Source organism: Dasypus novemcinctus, chromosome 5, assembly GCF_030445035.2.
Source record: "Dasypus novemcinctus isolate mDasNov1 chromosome 5, mDasNov1.1.hap2, whole genome shotgun sequence".
In the NCBI taxonomy this organism is placed as follows: Eukaryota; Metazoa; Chordata; class Mammalia; order Cingulata; family Dasypodidae; genus Dasypus; species Dasypus novemcinctus.
In genome coordinates this window covers 53,134,934-53,160,882 of record NC_080677.1, presented here as the reverse complement: position 1 = coordinate 53,160,882, position 25,949 = coordinate 53,134,934, and the positions used below count along the sequence as shown (strand labels likewise).

General features: G+C 36.4%; 1 protein-coding gene across 2 annotated transcripts in view; it reads left to right on the top strand.

Annotated features, from left to right (window-relative positions):
- GLCCI1 (glucocorticoid induced 1) overlaps positions 1–25,949 on the top strand; it is a 111,145-nt gene that overhangs the window by 31,343 nt on the left and 53,853 nt on the right. For both annotated transcript variants that reach the window (XM_023592123.3, XM_058296956.2), the window contains exons 2-3: positions 3,068–3,219; positions 24,250–24,336. In XM_023592123.3, coding sequence (XP_023447891.2) covers positions 3,068–3,219; positions 24,250–24,336 — 239 coding nt within the window. The remainder of the gene's footprint in view (positions 1–3,067; positions 3,220–24,249; positions 24,337–25,949) is intronic.

The window sequence follows — 25,949 nt, the reverse complement described above, 5'->3', positions numbered from 1 at the left end:
TCTCCACCATGTCTTTTCTCTGTGAGTCCCTGCCCACCAAGGGGGCAGGGATGCATTGCCTTACTGATGTGGCCCAATCAAAGCCTTAATCATTATTTAATCAGGTAAAAGTAAAACCTCTGAATCCAGTGTAATCTAATATGCCCAAAGGGACAGACCCAGTTTATAAATATAATTCAATATCTGTTTTTGGAATTCATGAACAGTATCGAACTGCTACATCTTCCAAATTACCTATAATAGGGTGATGAAGTTAAGAGAAAGAAGAATAAGAAACAAACAGTAAAACATAGAAAACAAGTAACAATGAAGCATTACAAAAATAGGAAAAAATTAAGTGACTAATGAAATCAAATTCATTAAAACCATAAATATAAGGGAGACAAACCTTTTACAAGAAGGCTTATTAGTACATTCTTTTTCTTTTTAAAATCTAAACTGTATGCTGCATGCAAGAGATACACATAAAATGAATTTAAAAATTTGAAAATGAAAGAATAGGCATACCAAACTAATTATAATAGAAATCAAGGATGTGGAGAAATTATAACCCTCATGCATCACTGTTGAGCATGTAAAATAGAAAACATTTTGGTGGGTCTCAAAAAGTTAAAATATGACCCAGCAATTCCACTCCAGGTTTATACCCAAAATGATTGAAAGCAGGGACACAACAGATACTAATAGCAGCTTTATTCACAGTAGCCAAAAGTGAAAACAACCCAAGTATCCATTGACAGATGAATAAATGGATAAACAAGATGTGGTGTATACATATAATGAAATACTATTCAGCCATAAAAAAAAATGGAGTTCTGATACGTGCTATATTATGGATGAATAAAAGGACAGATACTGTCTGGCTCTACTTATGTGAAATATCTAGTATAAGCAAATCCATAGAGACAGAAGATTAGAGGTTACCAGGGGCTGGGGAAATTATACTTAAATGGGGAGTTATTGTTCAAATGGGCACAGAATTTCTGTTTTGGGAGATGAAAAAATTTTGGTAGTGTGTGGTGGTGGTGGTGGCACATTTTAAATGAATTTAATGACACTGAATTGTACACTTAAAATGATTAAAATGGCAGATTTCATGCTACATACATGTTAGCAAAATAAAAAAGTTTAAAAAGTCAAACATAAGGAAAGCACAATGAGATTATAATAATTTGGCAAAGTTTAAAATACAAGTAAAAAGTAATAAGTGGGACAGATTATAATGATGAAGCATATGATCGAAATCATGATTCCATGAATTTCTATGTACCAAATTATATAGAACTGAAATGTAGATATTTTAAAATTGCAAGAAATAAAGGGAACTGTTAGAACTATTGAGTTTAGGAGATTTTAGTGTACTTCTCTAAGTCTTTGACAGATCAAGCTGACAATTATTCCCATATTCTGTATTTTTATTCAGTTGAGAAGACAAATAAGGAAGTATATATTCTGAAAACAGAAAATGTCTTTTCCACAACTCATGAAATGTTTATAAAAATTGATCAGTTTTTGGTCACTAAACGTCAGGTAATTCCAAAGAATAGAAATTGGTCATATTAGACTTTCTAATGTAATAAAATCAGAGCTAAGTGATAAAGATAGGAAGTATAGTATATTTGTATCTTCTAACAACTCTAGGGTCAAAGAAGAAATCAAAACTGCAATTTTAAGATATCTAGATACTATGATAACATCAGAATAAACTGCATTTTCTTTTGTTTTTCTGATAAACAATGAATTGTTTATTCTGGTTTCAGGAAAAAGAGATAGCATTTAATAACTAATGTTTATTGATCCTCTAATATGCAAGGCACTTTGATGAGGGTTATAATTCTGAATAAGACTGTAAGCCTTGGGAGTTTGTAATTCTGTATAACTAGATTCTGTTATAGGATGCATATTAGTAGTAGATTATTGAGGTGCATATTAGGAGAATTCTCTCTAGTTTCTTTATGGGTTTAGTGTTTAGTGTGGTAATTTTAATTTTCAGAATACCTGTAGTACCTGTATGGGGAGGAGAAGTAGATCATTACAGTAGATTGAATGGTATGTAATATCTGGAGATAATGGTTCCTTTTTATTTCTGTTGACTATTGGTAGCTCTGTTTCTTTGGACAATTCACTTAATCCCTTTGGGCTTCAGATTCTTCATCTGTAAATGAGGAAGTTGAATTAAAAAATAAGGTTTCTTATATACATAACTGTGAATAAAGTAAATAAATATTGAGGATCCACTCTCAGTCTGTAGGGAGCATTCATACCCTCTTGGAATTAATACTGTAGTTGGGGAGAGAGCCAAGCGCTGGGTGCCATGAAAACAGAAGAGGATATACAGAGAAGGAAGGAGAGGAAGAGAGAATAAAAGGATATTGGGGAAAGTTTCACAGAGGCAGTGTGACATCTTAGTTAGTCCTGAAGATAAGCAAGAGTTTGCCAAGTAAACAAGAAAGGAGAGAGTTCTAATCTTTTAAAATAATAGAATGTGCAGAGGGAGTGAGGAAGTGTTTTACATTTGGGAAACTACAAGTAGTTTGTCTGTCACTTAGTGGTTAGCATGGATTTTATGGTGGAGTAGCAAGAAATTAAGAATTGAGGTATATGGAAGCCAAATTATGAAAGCCTTTATGTCATACTAAATATATGCACTTTAAGCTGAAGATGTTGAATAACCACTGAAATCATTTTTAGCAAGAAGATGACACTGTAAAATTTAGTTGAGAAGAAGGATGTAGGCATAACAGGAAACTGGCAGTCAAGGTGAGGCATGATGGAGTATTGCTTAAAGTAATGCCAGTGGAGATGGAATAAGAATTTTAGAACAGGCCTCTAAAATAGATGGACTTCATAGTCCTGGAAGTGTATGCAAGATTTAATACATGTTTATATTTTCCTTGAGAAAGTATCTGTATATTTCATTAAATCATGTAAGAGGGTTTTTAGGGTAAATATATATCATAGGGAAAATTGACAGGATGGCATTCTACAAATTCTGAAGTTTAAATAATTTTAAAGTTCACTTTATTCATAAGCAACTAATCAAAATTATTTCTTTTATATTTTATAGTGGACAGGCCAAAATCTCAGCAAGTTCGAACCTCTAGTACAATAAGGCGAACCTCTTCTTTGGATACGATAACAGGACCTTACCTCACAGGACAGTGGCCACGGGATCCTCATGTCCACTACCCTTCATGCATGAAAGATAAAGCTACTCAGGTAAAATAAGAATTGCAATCAGTTTTATATCCTACAGTTCTTCTGTTTTAATCATAGTAAAGAAACTGAGCTTTAATCAGGAAAAGTCGTTTTTTTCCCCATATAATTGAAACATACTATTAATCAAAGAAGAACATTTGTCAATAAACTCAATTTTTGGGGGGTCATCTGGCTTTTAAAAGTTTTAAAATTGTTTAAGAATTTTGGGTTGTAGCTTTTAGAATTGCTTTTCAATAGAAATTAATGTAATGACTTATAACCATATTAGAAAATAAGTATTTTTTTGAAGATAAGTTTGCTCACCTCTTGATAATTATAAAGTATTAATACATGACTAAGCATACTCATGATAAGATTTTTAAAATTGTGTTTCAAGTCAAGACTGAAAACCTTGAGAGAGAAATAGAAAATTTAATGGTTTTCACTCCTTCCCTATTAGTGGAAGGCTTCCCAAGCTTTTGATTTGAAAAGTTTTTCCTCCCATGTCAGGAAACTTTCAAAACATTTTTCTTGATAATTATCTGAGTTCTTGACCACATCTTGGTAATAGTAGTGTATCAATATTTATTGTCACAATGAAAAATAAGAAAAATATAAGATGGTTGTTGGGAGAAGATTTTGCATATGATCTATGAAAATTTTCTCAATTTTTGTCATTTTCTCAGGCAAGTTTGAAAACGTGAGATTAACTCCTCATTTATCATACAACCTATCAATTTTACTTTTGTAATACTTTATGTCCCCAGACTTTTGATGTCTAGTCTTTGTTTTGTAAGAAAGAGGATAAGTTTGATGTGGCAGGCCATGGTATAGTCAAGTAGAAATAATTGGCAAAACTTAAAGAAGTGGGTCTGGACATTAGAGGGTGATCTGGACTCATAATTTACAGCTGCTATTTTGGAGGAGTTGGAGTCACAAGTGTGATTAATTGTAGGTATAAAGTATAAAGAAAGAAGGTCGAATGACCAAGGGCATGATGTGTAGAAATACACATGGAAGAGAGAAAAAAAACCTAATTTATTCATTTGGAAGCAACAAGAGGAGGAAGGAGTTAAGATTTTCTGAATATGTATCATGTACTGTGTATCTTGTATCTTTTGTTTCATTTAATTCTCACAAGCAAGTTGTAGCATTACATAGATGAGAAGCAGAAGCCCAGGGAAGAGACTTATCCAGGATTATAAGACTACAAATAATTGAAATCAGGTTTCTAACACAGGTCAATCTGTTAACCAGTCTGCGCTTTAGTTTTATTATTATTAAAATGGAGTTGTGAGGATAAATGCAATAATGTGTGTGTGTGTGAAAGAGAGAGTATATAACACCTAGTATAGTAATTAGCACTATTATTAAAAATGGTAGCTGCTATAATTTCTTTCTTAGACTCCTCTAGCAAATACCATGAAATAGGTTGGCTTAAACAGTGGGAATTTATTTGCTCATGGTTTTGAGGACAGAAAAATGTCCAAATCAAGGCATCATGAAGGTGGACATCAAGGCAGTGCTTTCTTACTGTATATGGCTGTGGCAATCCTTGGTCCCTCTGTCAGTGGAAAGGCACATGGTGGCCTTTGCTGGTCTCTCCCTTCTGTTTTGAGTTTCATTGATTTAAGATTCTTGCTTCCATGGCTTTCTCTCCCTTTTTAGAATTTAATCCGTTTGTAAAGGACTCCAGTAATGGATTATGACCCACCCTGAATGAGGTAGGTTATACCTTAACTGAAGTAGTCTCATCAAAAGATCCTACTTAAAACGGGTCCACCCTCAGGAATTCGTTGAATTTAAGAACATGTTGGGAAGCCGCCTTGACCCAATAGATAGGGCGTCTGCCTACCACATGGGAGGTCCACGGTTCAAACCCGGGTCCTCCTTGACCCATGTGGAGCTGGCCATGCGCAGTGCTGATGTGCGCAAGGAGTGCCATGCCACGCAGTTGTGTCCCCCGCGTAGGGGAGCCCCACGTGCAAGGAGTGCGCCCTATAAGGAGAGCTGCCCAGTGCGAAGGAATGTGCAGCCTGCCCAGGAATGGTACCGCATGCACGGAGAGCTGACACAACAAGATAACACAGCAAAAATAAACACAGATTCCCCTTGCAGCTGATAAGGATGGAGGCTGTCACAGGAATGTGCAGCAAATGAACACAGAGAACAGACAATGGGGGGGGGGTGGCGAAAGGGAGAGAAATAAGAAACGAAAACAAAAACATGTTTTTCTGGAGTATTTAGAGCTTCAAACCAGCACAGTAGTTATTCTTATGCTGCTTTTTAGATTTAAAAAACAACAACAAAACTAAATTTTATTGAGCATATGCTTTGTACTGACTCTTTCTGGAAACATTATCTTATTTTTCCTTCACAAACACTCTAAGAAGAAGAGCCAGAGAAAGAGCAGAAAGCTAGTATAAAAACTGATAGAATGTGGAATTAGAGCAAAGAAGAAAGCTGTTCCAAAAAAGGAAAAATGGCTGACATAATAGGAGGTCATGGAGAATAAGGACTGGATTTAGGAATTAGGAGTACTTTTTCTTGGAGAATACAGTACTGATGATATATGGTAGGGGAGGAAACTTAAGTATTTGGGAGTTAAGAAGAAGAGAGTGATGGGGAGATGGAAGAAAAGGAGATAGGAGATACTGAGGATTGAACCCTGGACCTTGTACACAGGAAGCAGGCACATACCTATTGCGCTACATCTGCTCCCCCTTGAGAGTTGCTTTTTTGTTTGTTTGCTTTTAGGAGGTACTGGCGATTGAACCCAGGACATCATACATGGGGAGCAGGCACTCAGCCACTGTGCTACATCTGCTTTCTGACTTCTTAAGCATGTCTGTTTCTTTCTTTATGCAAATGAGGTTAATGATACCTAATTCATTATACTGTTGCACTCATTAAATATGATAATATTTAGAAGTGAATGTGGCAAGTGCTGTATACATGTTAGGTTATTAGTAATAGATGCAGACGGGCCCACTTGTAACATTTGCAGGACCTGGAGCAAATACAAATGAAGACCCACATACCACACACACATATAAGCCAAACTAACAAACTATTAAATAAAATATTTTGTTCTCCCACCTTGACAAATACATCTTCATATGGATCTGGAGGCCAAATGTGAACTAAGAATTATTGAATTCTTTTGTTATATACCAGAATGTGCCCACATCAGCATTCCACCACCCCTGCAGCCCTACCCCAGTTTTCTTCCCATCCTGCACTCCATCCCATACTTTGACGGACAGCAGTACACATGTGTGTGGATGTCCCAGTTCTCACATTCAGGCTCCATCTGTACTCCTTCAGCAAAGGGACAGACCTTGGAAGCAAAGCTTGCTGCTCTTTGGGCAGGAAATTTCTATGTCTGGATTACTCAGAGCATAGTCTTCGGTAGTGGCTAGGGTTAATTTTGGCCCCTAGGATCTGATATCTTAATTGAAGAAACAATGATAAACACATAAGATGGTTTATAATCCTCCTAAATTAACTTTTGAACACTTTGGAAGGGAATAGGTATTTTTGTTTGTTGGTTTAGTGGGAGTAGGTGGAGGGGAAGCAGTACACTTAGCTTGCTATAGCTATTAAACTCCTAGTCTGTCTGGCCTTGTTGGAGGGTATCTCCAGTATCTTCATATTTCCATATTTCAGCTACCTTAATTACTGTGAGGGCTAGAAATAAAATTTCAATGAATGCTGTTTAATATATTTGTATCTTGGATCCTTTAAAAGAGATAGCATAGTTTTGAAAAGACCGTGGACTTTGGAGAGATCTTATGTTCAAATCAAGGTCCACTATAAGGGAACTTTCTGGGATGATGGAAATAGTTATCTTGATATAGAGGTTTAGGCTACATGTTTTTATCTGATATATTTATCAGAACTTACCTGAGTATACTCTTAAGATTTGTGCATTTTACTACATAACTTCTTTCAAAAAATATATTGAACATAAATATTGAACTCTAATGAATTATGTAGGGGTGAAATATACTGCTGTTTGAAAATACTTTGAAATGAATAAAAAATAAGGTGGATGGATAGATATGTGATGAAGCAAATATAGTAAAATGTTAAATATTGAATCTAGGTGTTGGCTTTAAGGTTAATCACTGAGCAATTTTTCAACTTTTCTGTGTATTTGAAAATTTTCTGAAAACATTGGAAAGAAATCATGGCCCACGGAATTAACTGTTGTGTAACTTGAGTTTCAGTTTGCTTTTCTATAAATTGAAGTAAATAATAACCTGATTAACATGTTCACACATTTATTCTGAGGACTAAAAGAGATACCTTCACGTTTTTAAGGGCAATAAAGAAACCTTGATCATTGCCTGCTTATTAAAATAACCTGTTTAGGTTATAGAAAGAAAAAATAAAAATCATCTCTGGAATTTAATGTTACTTTATTACTTCATATCCTTGCAAATAACAACCCTTTTTTTTTTACACAAAAATTTATTACCAGCTCTTAAAATTGAACTTGAGGTTAAGGTGACTAACCAGTCAATAATAGTTCCTCAGTTTTTGTCTCATAGTCTAAAGTATAAGGCTTAATCTCTGGACAACTTAAAAATTCTGTGAATTGGTTGTGTTTTTAAATGTGAAGGTATTATATACTGCTGATGGAGTGATCAAACAGAAAATAGTATGCGGCAAAAACCAAAGGTGTTTCTTCTGACTTTCCAACTATAGTAGTGATGCAGGATGTTCACAAATATTCATTCTCTGTTATGATAGGATTATACTTGTTGTGATAGGGTTATACTTCTGCCCACTTGAAGTTAAGTGTGGCCATGAGATTTGCTTTGGGAAGCATTAAAGAACTGGTACATGCTTAGCTGAATTATCTTTTCCCACTGACAAGGGGAACCAGTAATATTCACTACTACTCTGTCCGTCTGGGTCTCTGAGTGACAGTGACACACAAAGCCATACTGATCCATTATGTACGTGTAGAATGAGTAAGAAGTGAACCTTTGTAACCATTGGGATTTGGGGTTGATTGGTTACCGTAATATAATCGAGTCTACTATACCTACTAATATGCAACGCATAGCCCTTTTTAACAGAGATTTGTAGGCCTTTAGAGCAGACTATGTTATTTTTCTAAATTAAAAATTAAAGTGATTCATTTTGAAATACAATCCAACATCAAAATAGAAAGAAAGAACAGTAGTAGAGAGGGTTTTTCTTCCCTTAGTTTCGTCATTCTCAATGTTTTTTTCCCTTATTCTTATTTTGAACTTATTTTTTTAACAATCTTTATTTATTTTTGCATAAATTTTATTTATTTTTTTCTTCTTCTTTATTTTCTTTTAAATTTTACATTAAAAAATATGAGGTCCCCATATACCCCTACCCCACCCATGCCACCCCTCCCACATCAACAAACTCTTCCATCCTGTGGCACATCTGCTACACCCAGTGAATACATTCTGGAGAACTGCTGAAGCCCGTGGACAGTGGTCCACGTTGTAGTCCACACTCTTCCCAAGTCTACCCAGTGGGCTACAACAGGACACACAATGTCCAGCATACGTCCCTGCAACACCACCTAGGACCAGGGGAGCTCTGTCACATCCCCTAATGGAACAACAACAATCCCCCAAGTGCAATGGCAAAGACCAATAAAGATGGATGGTCCAATGATGAGTCCTTGATACTGATGGCCCTGATTATGAGCCTGTATGCCTGAATATGAACCAAACCTCCAGCTGTGGGATGCCTAAGAGTTACCTCCTGAAAGCCTCCATGTTCCTCAAGTGTGGCCACTCTTTAAGCCAAACTCAGCATGTAGATGCATTGCCTTCCCCCCAGTGTGGGACATGACTCCCAGGGATGAGCCTCTCTGGCACCGAGGGATTACTACCAAGTACCAGCTGATGATGTAACTATAAAAAGACCATGAACAAAGAGGTCAACTCAGACCAGCAGAATATCTCAGGCTACATGTAACATCAGGTGTTAAAAACTGCTTTTTGACTTTGGATAAAAAGCGGGAAATGGAAAGGACAAATGAGTTTATATGGCTAAGAGTCTCCAAAAAAGAGTCAGAAGGTCATCAGGGAGTGATGCTTATGCATGCCCCAGCAGGGTACCAGGGACAGCCAAGGTAGATGGAAACCCAGGTGCTAGTTCTCCTGAGGGCTGCAGCGACCCACAGGTTCTATGGTCAAGGCAGATGGCTCTGGAGTTTAGGGCCATGTCAGTTGGCCCTACTTTGGAGTTTGTGTTCTGAGTGTGATGGAATTGGACTCAGATATAACCTTTTTACACATGCCTCTTCTGTTACTTTTACTGGATCTGTGGTTGGCATTTGGATTGGGATATACTCAGGAGACCTGAATCTCTGAACTGTCCATGTGATGGCCAGGCCCTGGGCCTCAGCAGACTTGCAGCTCCTACCCTCTGGTTTGTTGGACTTACCCTGGCCAGCTGACAGGGAGGTGAAGAGGGTCAACCACCACACCAGGGAACTAAGAGGGCCTACAGCTGGAAGCAGGAGAATTGCATCTGTCATCCATGTGGAATCTAAACCCCCTCTTGATGTAGAGGGGGACTGGACATAGCCATCCCAGGTCCACAAGATGGAGGAATAGAGTTTGGATTAGAGTTGACTTACTGGTGTTCTGCTGGGGAACTACTGTGATTAGTAAGGGAAGAAATTGTAGTAGTGATGTGGAGAAGGTGGCCACAGTGACTGCTGATGGTTGGGAGAGGGAAGAAGAGATATGGTATGGGGGCATTTTCAGGATTTGGAGTTGTCCTAGTGTTACTTCTTGAAACTACCTTGGTTTTTTTTGAGTATTATCGAACTTAATCTCTTTTTTCTGTTACAGTTAGAAGCAACTTTCTCTGTTTTAAGTAGTCCATCTGAAACAGTCCCCAGAACAGGCTACTACTGTCTCAGCCTCAACAAGTTCCCCTTTCTGAAATTTCCATTGAACTAGAAGACTTGATGGTGTTTCTCTGTAAAAACTGAATCCAATTAACCAACTTTTCTCAAGTGAATGCTTTCATTTTAAGCTATTAACTCCTTTTTTAAACATAGAATCTAAAATGCTTTAAATTTTCGTTGTAGTCTAATAAAATGAGCAATTTAATGCTTATTATATATAACTTGGAAAAAGAAAAAAAATCACTTTTTTAAACTGAATTTCCACCTTAGCCATCTCCCTAAGTTCAGTATCCTATTACAATATATTGTAAAATCTCTGTGTATTTCAATTCTTACAAAGCTGTAATCTATATATAAACCTTCCATAATTATCTCTGGATATTTTTAACTTAGCTAAATTAAAAGGAATATAAAATGCTTTAAGTTATATGTTTTTGAGTTTTATCTTAATTGTATTTTTGATGATTAAATAATTTGTGTGATACAGAAGAGTGATACTGACTCACTGGACACTCTCCCTAAAGATAATCATTATTAACAGGGTTTTTGGTTGCGTATTTTGAGAAATATTCTATATGTGTAGTAACATGTTCTTTATACATATACAAATGCAGATGGAATCATACTATACATTGTATATCTAACTTGCTTTTTTTTTTAAACTTTCTTTTTAAAGAAGTTTCAGATTACGGAAAAGTTACATGGAAAATATAGGGGATTCCCATATACCGACTCCCTTCCCCCTCAAATTTTTCCCTCTTAATAACATATTAATGTGGTACATTTGTTACAGTTGATGAACAGATATTGAAACGTTGCTGCTAACTATCGTCTGTAGCTTACATTATGGTTTACACTTTTCACCACATAATTTTATAGGTTTTGACAAAATTTATGATAGCCTGAATCCTTCATTGCACTATCAGGCAGAACTATTCTAGTTCCCTAAAAATGCCCTATGTTCCATCTGTTCTTCCCTCCCCCTCCCCTCAGAATCTCTGATAACCGCTATCTTTATATGTGTTACAAATTCTGACATCTCTACAATAATATTGTCTCTTTTGGTCCTTGGTTGCATTCCCCCCTTATGCTTGTTCATTCCTCAGTCTTGAAGATTTGGGGATGGTGATGCTGCTCTGCTTCAGTTTGAGATGGGACTTAGATCTTGTGGGGCAGATGGAAGGAACTGTCTTGCTTGCCATTATAGATACGCTGTTTTTTGGGATAGGAGTTGTCCATCATCATCTTTTTGTTAGTTGTACTGGGCGAGTCTGATGAATTGGAGAGTAGGTGTTGGTTGCAACTTTGCTGAGATTCAGGGCTCAAGTGGCATATGAACACATTGAAGATTTAAGTTCCTAGGGCATATTTTTAACCAGTATATTGCTAATTGTTGGGTCAAATAAAAGGGGTAGAAGAGCCATGTGTAGGGAAATTATATGAGTCTAACTCTGTTACAATGGGGAATAGATTATCATATTCCAAGGTAAGGCCTACTGAAAGGCCTCTCAACCTGGAGTGCTCCTGAGTGCTCCAGAGACATCTGGATGCCCAAGGCAAGGCATATAACCCCATGGAAATCTTACTTGCTTTTTTCCCATTTGATTAATATGAACACCTATCATTATCATAATATGTAATCCTAACTTCATTCTTTTAAATTACTTTATAATATTCTGTTGTATAGTGCAGCATAGCTTACGTATATAATTGCTTCCTGTTTGTGTGGTGAAGAGTGTTCATGTTTTTATATTTCACATCCTTATATTATTATTTTTGTGGGGTAAATTCCTAGAAGGTCAGTGTATGAATGTATAATTTTGATAAATACCGCAAAATTTCCAATTAAAAAGTTATATAACTACATACACTTGATATTTTTGAAATGTTTTTTATCTTGATTAAATTTGCATTTGTTTAATTTTGAGAGAGGGTAAAGAGATTGTCTTCTGTGACTTTTTGTATTAATATTATGCCATAATTAGGAAGGTGTTTCCCCATTTAAAGTTTAAAAAAAAATTTAACCCATGTGTATTAGTCAGGGTTCTCTGGGGAAACAGACGGGGGCGGGGGGGCGGAGGAGATATCTGTAAATAGTATGAGATTTTATAAAATTATCTCATGGAACCATGGGGATATACAAATCCAAATTCTGTAGAGCAGGCTATAAGCCAGGAACTCCGGTGAAGGTTCTCGATGAGTTAAATTCTCCAGGAGACTGTGGCTGTCTGATATAGAGAGGGAAATTCTCTATCTGAATGCCTAAATCACTTCTCCTTTTAAGGCCTTTAGCTGTTTGGATGAGATGTCACTCATTGCTGATGGCATGCTCCTCAGTTGATTGAAGATGTAATGGGGGTAGGTGGAGAGAAATAAATTTTTGAAACTTAATAAATCTTTAAAAAAAAAAAAAAAGATGTAATCAGCCATATATGCAATCAGCTCACTGATGATTAACATCCATGAAATGCCTTTGTATTACAGTTAGCCTAGTGCTTGCTTGGCCAAACAACTGGGCACCATTATCTGGCCAAGTTGACACATTAGCCTAACCATCACACCATGTTTTCTTCAAGTAATTTAATGTTTCATTTTTATACATTTGTATTTTTACACTTTTGGAGTTTATTTTGATGAAAAGAATGAGGTGACTTCCAACTTTGTTTCCAAATGACTAACCAGTTGTTGAATAATTTATCATTTCCTTACTGATTTGAGATGGTACCCTTGTCATATAATAAATCCCCATACATTTTTATTTCTCTGTCTAGATTTTCTATGCTGTTTTCTATTGGTGTTTTTTGTGACTGAAATAAAATAATTTTAATTATTGCTGTTGGTGGTTCATTTTAATAGTTAATATGGCTTATCCCACTCTTTACATTTATTTTATAATTTTCTTGGCTAGCTTTGCATATTTACTTTACTTGGTTAATTTTAGTATCAATTTGTCATATTCTTCCTGGAATGTTTAGATGACAATTAAATATTAATTTATGTTGTGCTGTCAACTTTACCATGTCAAATCTTAGTATCCAAGAAAGGGATATATGTCTTGATACATTCAGTCATTAGTTTTGTACTTCAGGAAAATTTTAAAACTTTCTTCATAGAGGAAGGACCAGCACTTTTACATTTCTTATTAAAGATATACTTAAATATTTTATCTTTTTTGGGTGTTATTGTGGTTAGGATCTTTAATTGTACGTTCTAATTTGTTTATATGAAATTTTCTGTTTGTTTTCTCTTGTTTCTAGTAATAATTCTAGTGATTTTCTTTGGTTTTTCAGGTATATGATCATACAAATAATTCAGCTACTTCCTTTCCATTATTTATCCCTCCTTTTATGTTCCCTCTTGAAATTGCAATAGTTAACACTCCCAGAACCATGTAACTAGTGGTTGAAGTAGTTGAGTGCCTTGGTCTTTTTCTAGTGGTAATGTATCCAGTTTTCTCATCGGAAATGACATGGTGAACTTTTGCTATGAGGCTTGTTTTCCTTATTTTAACCAGGAGTGAGTCTTTATATGCAGAATGCCTTTTTTTAATCTTTTATTAAAATGAATATGTTGCTTTGATCCCCTAACCTTATAATATGGCAAATTTCGTAGATTATCTAATATTTGAACTATCATTGCATTTCTGGAATAAATGGTTTTTATGCAGTTTTTAAAATAGTGGCAAATGCAATACTTACTATTTATGATGGTTGGTTCACTCATTATTCAGAAATGAGGCCTGAAATTCTTTCTTTTTCATGATGTAACCATCAGATTAGTGTTATACTTGCTTCATAAAAAGATTTTGCAAGATTTCCTTCCTTTCTACTCAGGCCTGGTGTAAGTATCATTTACATCTGTCGTTATTTCCCTTTTCTCAATTTAATATGGCATATTTGTGTTTTTAGTGATTACATTTAGTAGATTTAAATTTTTAATAATGTTCAATTTACTTTGTTTTACTCTTTTCTAATACATTGCCTTCTGATTTTGCTTTATCATTTCTTTTCTAGAGTATATGTTGTTATTTTTCTGGATTTTAGAGGCAAATGCTTAGTTTGTTTACTTGTAATATTTCTTATTTAGTAATACAAATTTTTTATGACAAGATTTTTCCTCTGAGTTCAGTTTTAGCTGTTATATAGTGTTTCCATTATTTATATTTTCAAAATATTAGGAAATTTCAGTTTTTATATCCTGTTTAGCATATGACAGCTTTGTATTTGTTTTTCATTTCAGAGTGCTTGAAATTTCCTTTCTTAGGAATAACTTAATTTTTACTTTCATTGTATTATAATTAGAGTATAAGTTCTACTATAGGAATTCTTTAAAGACTTTACTGAATTTTTTTTGAGGTCTAATATGTGGTTCACTTTTTGTGAATGCTCCCTGGGTATTTGTAAATTAGGTACAATCTTTATTTTTAGATACAGAACTGAGTAGATATCAGTTCACCCTTATTATTCAGTTTCCCTATAGCTTCTTTTATTTATGTTTACTTGTTCTGTTATTTAAATTTCTGTTTCTGTTTGTTTCCAACAGTTGTTACCTTAAATATCTGATATTAATTATTTTTAAACATTTATATCAGTTATATCTTCTCATGGTTGGTCCCATTTATTATTGTAGAAAGACCCCTTGTCTTGATTAACACATTTTCCCTGAAATTAAACTTTTCTTTTCATTGGTTAAAAACTTTGGATGTGGACTCAGACTGCCTGGTTTTGAATCTTAGCTCCAGCATTTTCTAACTTTTATGAATTTGGACAAATTACTTCTCTGTGCCTCAGTTTCCTCATTTTTAAATGGGATGTTATACTAGTGCCTGCCTCATAGAATTTTAAGAATTAAATTTTTAGTGCATTTGAAATACTAAGAACAGTGACTGACACATTATTTAAATAATAATAATAGTAATTGCTATTATTATTAACATTTACTTGCAGTGAAAGTAATTAATATTTACTTTTAACATTTGCTGAAAGATAGGTGAGTGTTTGGATATTGCCATGGCATTGTTAATTCCCAGCTGAAAATAGAAATTTTTTCTTCCTCTACACATCTCTCTCATAATTTTTATTTCTTAGATTTTTTTTTTTTAAAAGATTTATTTTTTATTTATTTAATTCCCCTCCCCTCCCCCGGTTGTCTGTTTTCTGTGTCTTTTTGCTGCGTCTTGTTTCTTTGTCCGCTTCTGTTGTCGTCAGCGGCACGGGAAGTGTGGGCGGCGCCATTCCTCAGCAGGCTACTCCCTCCTTCGCGCTGGGCGGCTCTCCTTATGGGTGCACTCCTTGCGCGTGGGGCTCCCCTACGCGGGGGACACCCCTGTGTAGCACGACACTCCTTGTGCGCATCAGCACTGCGCTTGGGCCAGCTCCACACGGGTCAAGGAGGCCCGGGGCTTGACCGTGGACCTCCCATGTGGTAGACGGACGCCCTAACCACTGGGCCAAAGTCCGTTTCCCTCTTAGATTGTTTTTGTCTTTCTGCTCTGGTAAATCCTGATTCGGTTGCAAGTTACTGCCTTTGAATCATCTTTCTTGGATTCTTTTGCCATTTTCCTCCTTGTTAGGAAAAAATGACATGATGAGCCTCAGCAGTTTTTTAAATGTCTGATGGGCAGTTGGGCTGAAAGTGAGCAGATTTTATTCTTTCAGGGTCTTCCCCTTTGACGACCTGTCCACTCCCATCATTCATCTTCTGTCCAAAGTGGTAGAGATTTTAGCATGTTTCCTATTCACCTTCTATTTGAAGAGTATTCTTAAAGGAAGTTTTGCCTTTTTCTGCCTCCTTTTTCTCCAAATGATGCTTTTCTTTGGTATTTTGTTTTAAATTGATTTTCAAAAACTAAAAGCATGAAAAAAGACAAAAATTTAAAAAAATAAAAACATGAAGTGTTTTAATCTTGCAAAAAATATTTAAAATGACATTTAAATTTGTCTTAATTTCATTAGGTTTCATTGTAGGCAGATTTATGGTCCTACCTCTATGCTACTGTCTTTAGCTAGAAATCGAGTTATTTTAATATATTTTTAGAAACAGATCTGGGATAACTACTTAGCACTTGCTCTAGTCAACTTTTTTTTAAATCCCCCCCTCTTGTGACTTTTTGTGTGCTGTCTGCGCTCTCTGTCCACTTGCTGTACGTTCTTATGTGTCTTGTATTTATTTATTTAATTTCCCCTCTCCCCTTGTGACGTTCTTGCTGTCTGTGCTGTGTTCATTCGCTGTGGGCTCTTCTGTGTTCTCGCTTGTCTGCCTTCTTTTTGTTGCATCACCCTGCTAAGTCGGCTCTCTGCTGCACCTATGGGCCGGGCGGCGCTCCACAGTGTGTGGGCAAGCCTGTCTTCACAAGGAGGTCTCAGGACACAAACTTAGGGCCTCCCATATGGTAGACGGGAGTGCATCTGATTGAGCCACAGCCTCTTCCCTCTAGTCAACTTTTATTTTTTATTTTTTCAAAAAGATTTATTTATTTATTTCTCTCCCCTTCCCCACCGCCCCCACCCCAGTTGTCTGTTCTCTGTGTCTGTCTATTTGCTGTGTCTTCTTTGTCCGCTTCTGTTGTCAGCGGCTCAGGAATCTGTGTTTCTTTTTGTTGCGTCACCTTGTTGTGTCAGCTCTCTGTGTGTGCGGCACCATTCCTGGGCAGGTTGCACTTTCTTTCGCGCTGGGCGGCTCTCCCCACGGGGCGCACTCCTTGCACGTGGGGCTCCCCTACATGGGGGACACCCCTGTGTGGCAGGGTACTCCTTGCGCGCATCAGCACTGCACATGGGACAGCTCCACATGGGTCAAGGAGGCCCGGTGTTTGAACCGCGGACCTCCCATGTGGTAGACGGACGCCCTAACCACTGGACCAAGTCTGCCGCCCTAGTCAACTTTTAATAAAGCCAACCCACTCTGAACTAAAATATATAACTTCTTCGTTGCTTAAAAAAATACTCTAACCTTTATCCCACCCATCCCTTCCTAAAAGAAGTTTGGTTGGGACGATTTTAATCAAAGGAATGATTGATGTACCTCAAATAGTAATAGATATAAAATAAAACTTTAAGTTCTACCCCTCTGATCTGAAACCAATTTGCTGGCCAAAACTGTCAGATAAGATATAGCTGTTTGGGTATCCTGTATCCTGTGTTGAAGAGCCTGGTGGTGAATATTGTTTGAGAAGCAGCCATTGCTAAAACATTTTTGGGAGGGCTTCTTCATTAAATAGAAGGTTGAAATATTTGACAGTCTTAGATGTCTAGATTTCCTTCTGAAGTATTTCAGGGACCTAGATTGTTTTTTTCTATGGAGCCAGTACATAACTGGCTGTTAAGTAAATGTATAATGATATATTTCTTTATATCACATTTACTTTTTCTTTCAGCCATTATCTATATGAGACAGGATTGTAGAATTCTAGAGTTGAGTATTCCTCACCAAAGTAGACCACACATTGGGTCACAATACAAGTCTTATAAGTTAAAAAAAAAAGTTGGAAATTACACAAAGCGTCTTCTCTGACATGAATGAAAAGAAGGTGGAAATTTTTTAAAAAGCTGGAAAACTGGAAAATCCACGAATACATGGAAGTAAATAATATTCTTAAATACACTCTTAAACAATCAGTGCGTCAAAGAGGAAATCATAAGGGAAATCAGTAAATATCTTGAGACAAATGAAAACAAGAGCAGAACATATCAAAACTTATGGGATGCAGTGAAGGCAGTGCTGCAGCAGATCCCTAAATGTTTATATTAAAAAAAGAAGAAAAGAATACAGCAGTGCAAACAATGAGGGGATGGGGAAAAATTAAATTTTAAAAAAAAAGAGCTAAAATAAACACTCAGGGCATACCTGGTAGAATAATAAAAAGAACAGCAAATTCCAAAGCAAGTAGAAGGAAAGGAATAGCAAAAATTAGACTACAAATAAATGAAATTGAGAATAAAAAAAGAGCATTAACAAAACCAAAAGGTGGTTATTTGAGATCAATAAAATTGACAAGCCCTTACCTAAATTGACAGAAAAAAAGAGAGAAGGTGGAAATAAGTAAAATCAGAAATGAGGGGAGGCATTACTACTGACCCCACAGAAATAAAAAGTCTCATAAGAGCATATTATAAACAAACGTATGACAAATTAGATAACCTAGATAAAATGGACACATTCCTAGAAACACATGAACAGCCTGCATGGACTCTAAAAGAAATAGAAGATCTTAGAAGACCAGTTACAAGTAAAGAGATTGACTCAGTCGTCAAAAACCTGCCAAAACAGAAAAGCCCAGGACCAGATAACTCTACAGGTTAATTGTACCAATTATTCCAAGAAGAATTAATAGCAATCCTGCCAAACTCTTCCAAAAAGCTGAAGAGGAGGGAACTCTACTTAACTCATTCTGCAGTTGAAGAGGAGGGGAAACTTCTTAACTCATTCTGTGAGGCCAGCATCACTCTAACACCAAGCCAGGTAAAGACACTATAAGAAAAGAAAATTACAGACCAACTTCTCTAGTAAATCCTCAACAAGAGTGGTGAAGGCCGAGGAGAAACAGCTGGAGAAAGCCTTCCAGTTCATCGTATACTTCTGGCAGGGCTGTAAAGCCTCCAACATGGGCCGGCTCACCTTCATCTTCAGCCTACAGAAGTTTGAGAGCTCTTCCCCAGCACGTTTGAGGTGGTGCACATGATGCAACAGCAGGAGAGTCCCAAGTTCCTGTTTCACTTCAGGAGAAAGTTATCATTCACCGTGGCAAGCAGCAGGCAGCCCAGGGCACCCTGCAACCGAGCCTCTACCAAATCTGAACCAACAGTAGCACCCTCCGCATCCAGTGCATACAAGTCAGCACTGACTCCAGCATCTTCAAGTCTGTGTTCTTCTTGATCCTCAAGGTTCCCTTTGAGAATGAGGATAACCAGAGCGTATGTATGCATGCATGGGCTGGGCATTGGACCCTGATGAGGCCAAGCTGGCAGAGGGCATCGGTGACACCATGTCCAATGCTTGCTATAGCAAGCAAATCATTAGTGGAGGTGTGGAGTCTAAGAACTTCTTCTAACTGGACTTCGGGGTGCAGAAGCCATATGATGTTTTCCGCCGACTACATGAACACACTCAGCTTTTCTGGTGCTCCAACAAGAAAGGTTACTTCCAAGTGACCAAGAAATGCTTAGGCCTTTGCCAAGATGACCTGACAGATGATGACGTTGTGTTGTTAGACAGTGGCCAAGAGGTGTACATGTGGTGGGTACCCAGATGAGCCAGGTGGAGATCAAGGTGAGCCTGAAGACCTGCCAGGTGTACATCCAACATATGTGCTCCAAAGAGGATGAGCTGCCCCACTGCCTGTGCCTGGTCTGCAAGTACACCTTTATCTGCCACACCTGGGGTGCTTTCTGCCTGGCCCTGACCTAGACCCCACCCACACACCCCCACCAAGCTCATGGTGAGGAAGCTGATGGGCTCTCAGTGCACTGTCTGCTGGGATAGGATGTGCGAGTAATGGTTCCTGTCCCAGCACCCCCAGTGCCACAGCCCCCAGCAGCACACAGCCTTTCCCTCTTGCACAACACAGGATGACCCAAGGGCCCACAGGGGTCTGGGAAAATTGGACTTCTCCAATGTGAGCACTTTGTGAAGCCTCCTCTCTCCTTCTTCTACCAGGGATAAAGCAGATGCTCTAAGACAGGGGTTCTTAACCTTTTTTTGTTCCACAGAGCTCTTCTTAGAATGTAGCAGCAGATAGTTTCATGACACTCAACATTGGAGGTCTGAGAAAATAAAGATAATAAGTTGATTTTTTTCAATTCAAGTTCATGGACCCCCTGAAATCTTTCCATTAATGCTCAGAGATGGTGGGACCTGTACACTAGCACACACATTCTCTGTTCCCATGTCCTTCCATTTCCCCTCTTTATGTTGTTTTTGTCACACATTACCTCTTTATATTTTATGTGTCCTTTTCAGGAATAGGACTTTTTCTTACTTTTATTCTTACTGTTACAGTAATTAAAAAGTAGACTTGTATATTGAAGATACAGTACTGTAGGGTTTTTTGCATTTACCCATTTAGTTAACCTTACTGAAGATCTGTCTTCCCTTCTTCACACTGTCTAAGCCACTCTCTCCTGTCTTGTCTTTTTTAACTTGAAGACCTCCCTATATCAATTCTTATAGGACCCGTCTTTTGTGATGGACTCTCAGTTTCTGCTTATCTGTCAGTGTTTTAAAACATCCTCATTTTTGTAGGACAGTTTTGCTGGATAAAGAATTTCTGGCTGGCAGTTTTTTTCTTTTAGTACCTGTAATATACCACTATACTCTCTACTCTATGGCTTTGGCACTTTGTCTTACTGTGTCTTTATGTGACCAATGGTTTTTTTGTTTGTTTGTTTTTGCTGATTTTCAATTCTCTATCTTCGGCAGTTGACATTTTGACTATTCATGTTTTGGAATAGGTCTTTTATGGTTTATTCTGTTTGGAGTACATTGAGCTTCTAGTATTTGTGTGTTTGTATCTTTCCTAAGAGTTGGGAAGTTTTTGGTCTTCATTCCCTGTTTACCTTTTTTTTTCCTCCTAGGATTTTTGTGATATGTAAGTTTGCATGCTTTATGCTGTCACTCAATTCCCTAAGAAAATGCTTCATTTTTTCTTTCCTTTTCTCTATCTGTTCTTCTGACTATAAGATTTCAATTGTCTTGTCTTCTAGTTCACTGATTCTTTCTTTTGCCTCTACCAATCTACTGCTGTTTGACTCTAGTATATGTTCAGTCTCCATTGTGCTTTTTATCCCTACAATTTCTTTTAAAGTTTTAAAATTCTTCTTTTGCCCACACACTGTCTTCTTAATATTCCTTAGCTCTGTATCCACCATTTGTTTATTTCTGTCCATATTTTCCCTCTCCTTGAATTGATTTAGCAACTTTATCTGAGCTTCTTAATTTTCATGTGTTCCCACGACTGTGCTGTATTTTCCTATTTCTTAGTAATGCTTATAATTTTTTGCTGCTATTCAGGCATCTGATTATTTTGATGTGCTAAATGAAAGTCAATTTTCCCTTTTGGTTTTATTGTAGATTGGCTCTGTGTTAAGGCTTTTGTTTGATGCTTGTTCCAACTTATACGGGAACTTTAGTGTAGTCCTGTTTAACTGTTCAGGTTTTCTCAGCTCTTCTGCACCTGATACTTGCCTTGGATATGCGGTAACTTTTAAAATTGCTCTTTTATGTGCAGTTGATTTGCCTCCAGGAGAAAGCTTCTTTTCTTATATTCCTTCTCCAGGAATACCGATCTCTTCTGTTCTTTGTGTGTATGTGCAGAATATTCTCCCCAGCTCCTATGATTTGTTCAAATTCTCTCCCTCACTTTGTGCTCCCTTTACATTACACTTTTCAGTTCTAGGACATATCTTGCCTTAATAGCAGTTTGGTGTCTCTCCCCCTCCCCCCTCTTTTTTTTTTTTTTTTTTTTCCTCTGAGGCTTTTCTTCCTTAGGTTACTTCCCCATTAGGGTTTCTTGCTCCAGGGAGCCAGATGGGGTCAGTCCAGAAAGGTCTGTTTTTCGTTCACATCATCCGGCAGCCAGAGCCAGGGCTGAGTATATATGCACCTCTTGCCAATAGTTCTGCTGCAGTCTCTTCTTTTTCCTGGGCTCCGTTTTGTGTGAGGCATTCCTCCCTGGGTCTCTATGGACTTGGCTCCCTGTGCCTGGATCTGTGTGGGGTTTTAACTAGCTGCTGTGAGTGGCTCTGTACCCAGGCTGTTCTGTCTGTGTGAGACTCCTAAGCCCTGACAGAGACGGTTCTGGACTGGTGGGTCCAGACTTAAATCTCCTTTGGTGGTGTTTTTTTTGTTCTTTCCCTTTTTCCTTAAATCTGCTTTTATGGAGTTCTTATCCAGTCTCTGTCATCTTCCAGATTTCCAAGCAATTGGGATTTGTCCTTTTATTAGTTGTTTCTGAGGGGAAACTTTTCCAGGAGATGTCTTAAATGTTGAAGATGTCCAAAAGTTCATATTCAGTTTTAAGTGAAGAATGATAATATGAAGAAAGTAAATATTCTGTGAGATAAGAGACCTCAGATGTATTTCCACTTGCCATTGACATTCTCTGGAATATTGAGGCAGTCACAAAATATTTATGGCTATTGATTTCTCTGTAAGTTGGAGATACAAGATATATAAATGCCCTTGAAAAAGTGAGAGCTGAACAAAATGGAAATTATTAGTGTTATAAATGTTACTGTTGTTAAATAATTTATAAGATTCCAAAACTTTGATTCATAATCTTGGAATATACTTTTGAGTTGTAATGATGGTAATTATCTGAATTTTGAGAAGAATCATCCTTAAACTAGGTAGGAAGATGAATGTATCAAGTTTGATAAATTCTTAACGTGTTAGACTGAAGTGAATGTGTCATAACTGAATAATTTTAGAATAAATTGATTATTAATGAATGTGATGTATTTAGACTGGGCTGCACTTTTTTAGAGTACTTTGTCATATACCCAGGACTGAACTTAGAATATTTTGATAAACTTAACAGTTCTTGTTACATGGCTTATCTAATATATTACTGCCTTCTATCCTTGTACTTTTCAATGAAATCAAAACATATTACTCTTTAAATTATGACTAAACAGTTTTTATTTTGCATATCCAGCTAGCATTCTATTGTTATTGGTGTCTTCTTGGAATGTAATTAACTTTTAAGATGTGGTTATTATTTTTAAAGTTGTCTGCAAACATTTTTAGCTATGTAAAGTAAAACTGATGGTGTCTTTGTTTATATAGAAATATATATATATATATATATATATAGAACTATATGGATTCACAGATATGGCCTCAATATGAAATGTAGCTTTTTTGTCAATTCTTGAATTAATAATTTTTTAACTTTATTTTTAGAGTAGTTTTAGGTTTATAGAAAAATTATACAGAAAATACAAGAGTTCCTGTATACCCCTTCACACAGTTTCCCTTCTTATTAACATCTTTTATTAGGTAGTACATTTGTTACAATTGATAAACCAATATTGATAAATTATTTTAACTAAAGTCCATAGTTTATACCAGACTCTTCACTTTTTTTATATATAGTGTTAAAGGTTTTGACAAACACATGATAACCTGATTGTACCGTTTGAGTATCACACAATAGTTTTCCTGCCCTAAAATTCCCTGTGAGGGATAGATTTTTTCAGTATGTAATAAAAAGAATTTTTGAAGCCATGTATTTTGTTTTGATCATTGTTACCCTTTGTCTTTAAATATTGTTTTTTTCTTTCTTCAAATTACATTGCCCTAAAATTTTTTCTTATATTAAAGATGGCCTTAAAATATTGTTTCACTTTTAAAATATAATTACTAAGTGGTCTTACCACTTTATGGTATCATTTGGGGTTTAGTGTTTTGTATTTTGTTTGGGTGCATTGTCTGTTAATGATTAAATAGCTGAAAATGAGGTTTTAGGTTAACAAATTTCTAGTTTCAGATATGTCGCTCAGGGTTTTTTTAAACATGCATTAATTTATATTAGCTCTTATTTATTTTTAATAGTTTCTGTTTTCATTTTTATAATAATTTGTGTTTTTTTGTGTTTCCTTTTTTTTTTTTTTAATGTAAAGATGCCTGATAAATTTCAAAAAAGATACTGTTGTTGATGTTCTCTTCCCTGAGTGCAGGAAACATGGTACTATCAACCCTCCATCTAGATATTTAATATTCAGGTCACTATCTAATCCCACTGTTTCTGAGCTAGTTCTGTCCATTGTATTTAATAAAAATGCAATTTCGTATTTAGTTTGGTTATTCTCTTTAAAAGCACCAATATGCAGATCTTCACAATTCTCTTTGAGTTTTTAAATTTTAAGTTATTAGTGTTATAAATGCAAAGATATTGAACATATGGAGCAAGTTGACTCTTACATTGAACATGCCTAATTTGCAACACGACAATATTTAAAGCATTTCATGGGGTTATGAAAATTGTAGTGTCAAGGAATTTTAATATAACCTCCAACTGATATGTGCTGAGATTTTGAAATTTATTTTGGTTGCTATGAGATCATAGAATAGAGACCAAATTTCTTTGAAAGATATATATATGTATACATATTTATGTTTTTCTTTTTTTAAAGACACCTAGTTGTTGGGCAGAAGAGGGAGCAGAAAAAAAGTCACATCAGCGTTCTGCATCATGGGGGAGTGCTGATCAACTAAAAGAGGTAAGTTATTTTTGTTTCCAGTCTATAACCTCTTTTGGTCCTGGCAAAATATCTTACTGTCTTCTGAATAAAATAGCACTACCTTTATTTGTCCTAACCTTATTTCTTTGAGAGTTTAAATGTTGCCTAAAAGCTTTGGTAAGCAAATTTGAGTTTACCTTATCATGTGCCCTTCATGTCCTTTATAAATATTTCTTCTGTACGCACTCAATGTTAGCCTTTCTAGAGTAAAATCTTATTTCATATAATAATGTTTATATTGTGTTCATTTTTGTTGTTACCATTTGTTCCCACTTCATCTTGCTTGTTTCTGAGGTAGAGAAACCAGAACTGCCAATCATCGCTTTGTACAGTGGTATTTTCTCATTCTAATAGCATTTTGGAAAAGGAAATCCAGCATATCCTTTTAGAGTACAATAGTACATTGGAAACTATGGCTTTTAAAAATAGTTTTTATGACTCATCCCCTTATTTATTATAAACAACTTTAAGTATGATTTTATTCTTCATGCATATTTTGGATTATTTTTCCTGATAGCTTTATATTTTACTCATCTAAATTCTTTTTTTTTAAGATTTATTTTTATTTATTTCTCTCCCTCCCCTTCCGTTCCCCCAGTTTGCTCTGTCCATTCGCTGTGTATTCTGTGTCTGCTTATATTCTTACCAGTGGCACCTGGAATCTGTGTCTCTCTTTTGTTGCGTCATCTTGCTGCATCAGCTCTCTGTGTGTGTGGCGCCACTCCTGTGCAGGCTGCACTTTTTTCATGCTGGGCAGCACTCCTTACGGGGCACACTCCTTGCCGTTCTTAGACAGGCTGCACTTTCTTTCGCGCTGGACAGCTCTCCTTACCGGGCGCACTCTTTGCGCGTGGGGCTTCCCTACACGGGGACACCCCTGCATGGCACAGTACTCCTTGCGCACATCAGCACTGCATGTGGGCCAACTCATCACATGGATCAGGAGGCCCTGGGTCTGAACCTTGGGCCTCCCATGTGGTAGGCAGATGCCCTAATCGTTGGGCCAAATCCGCTTCCACATCTAAATTCTTACCTGTTTGTTTTTATAAAATTACTGGAACTTTCGTGTGGTCTATCCCCTCTATAATACCTTTTAAAAACTGGTCATGAAAATTTTTTTTATGGTCATTTCTCAGTGAGGGAAACTCAGTACTTTATGTAAGAACTTGTTCAATTGTTTTTAAATTGTTAAATAAGTTCACTTGCTATATTGAGCTCTAAGTTATACCTCTTAGTTTTGACTCTGCCCTTTTAGTCAACCTTGAATAAGTCTACTTCTTTAAATATTTGCATAATGTTACTATTAATAAGTCATTTTTTTCTCTAGGATAAACATTAACATTTCTCTCAGATGTTTTTCATATGCCATAGTTTGCAGACCTCTTAGTGTTGCATTCATATAATGTAGGTTATCAGTATCCCACATATATTGTTGTGCCTGAAGTGAATGGATGTAGTCTATTAGCATAATTTTTGCCTATGACTCCATTACATTTTTAGCTGCTTCCTCGGGCTATCAATGTAGAAAATTCCTCAACTCTTTATATCCACCCTACACTCAAATGCACAAAATTAATTTTTTCCAGTATCAA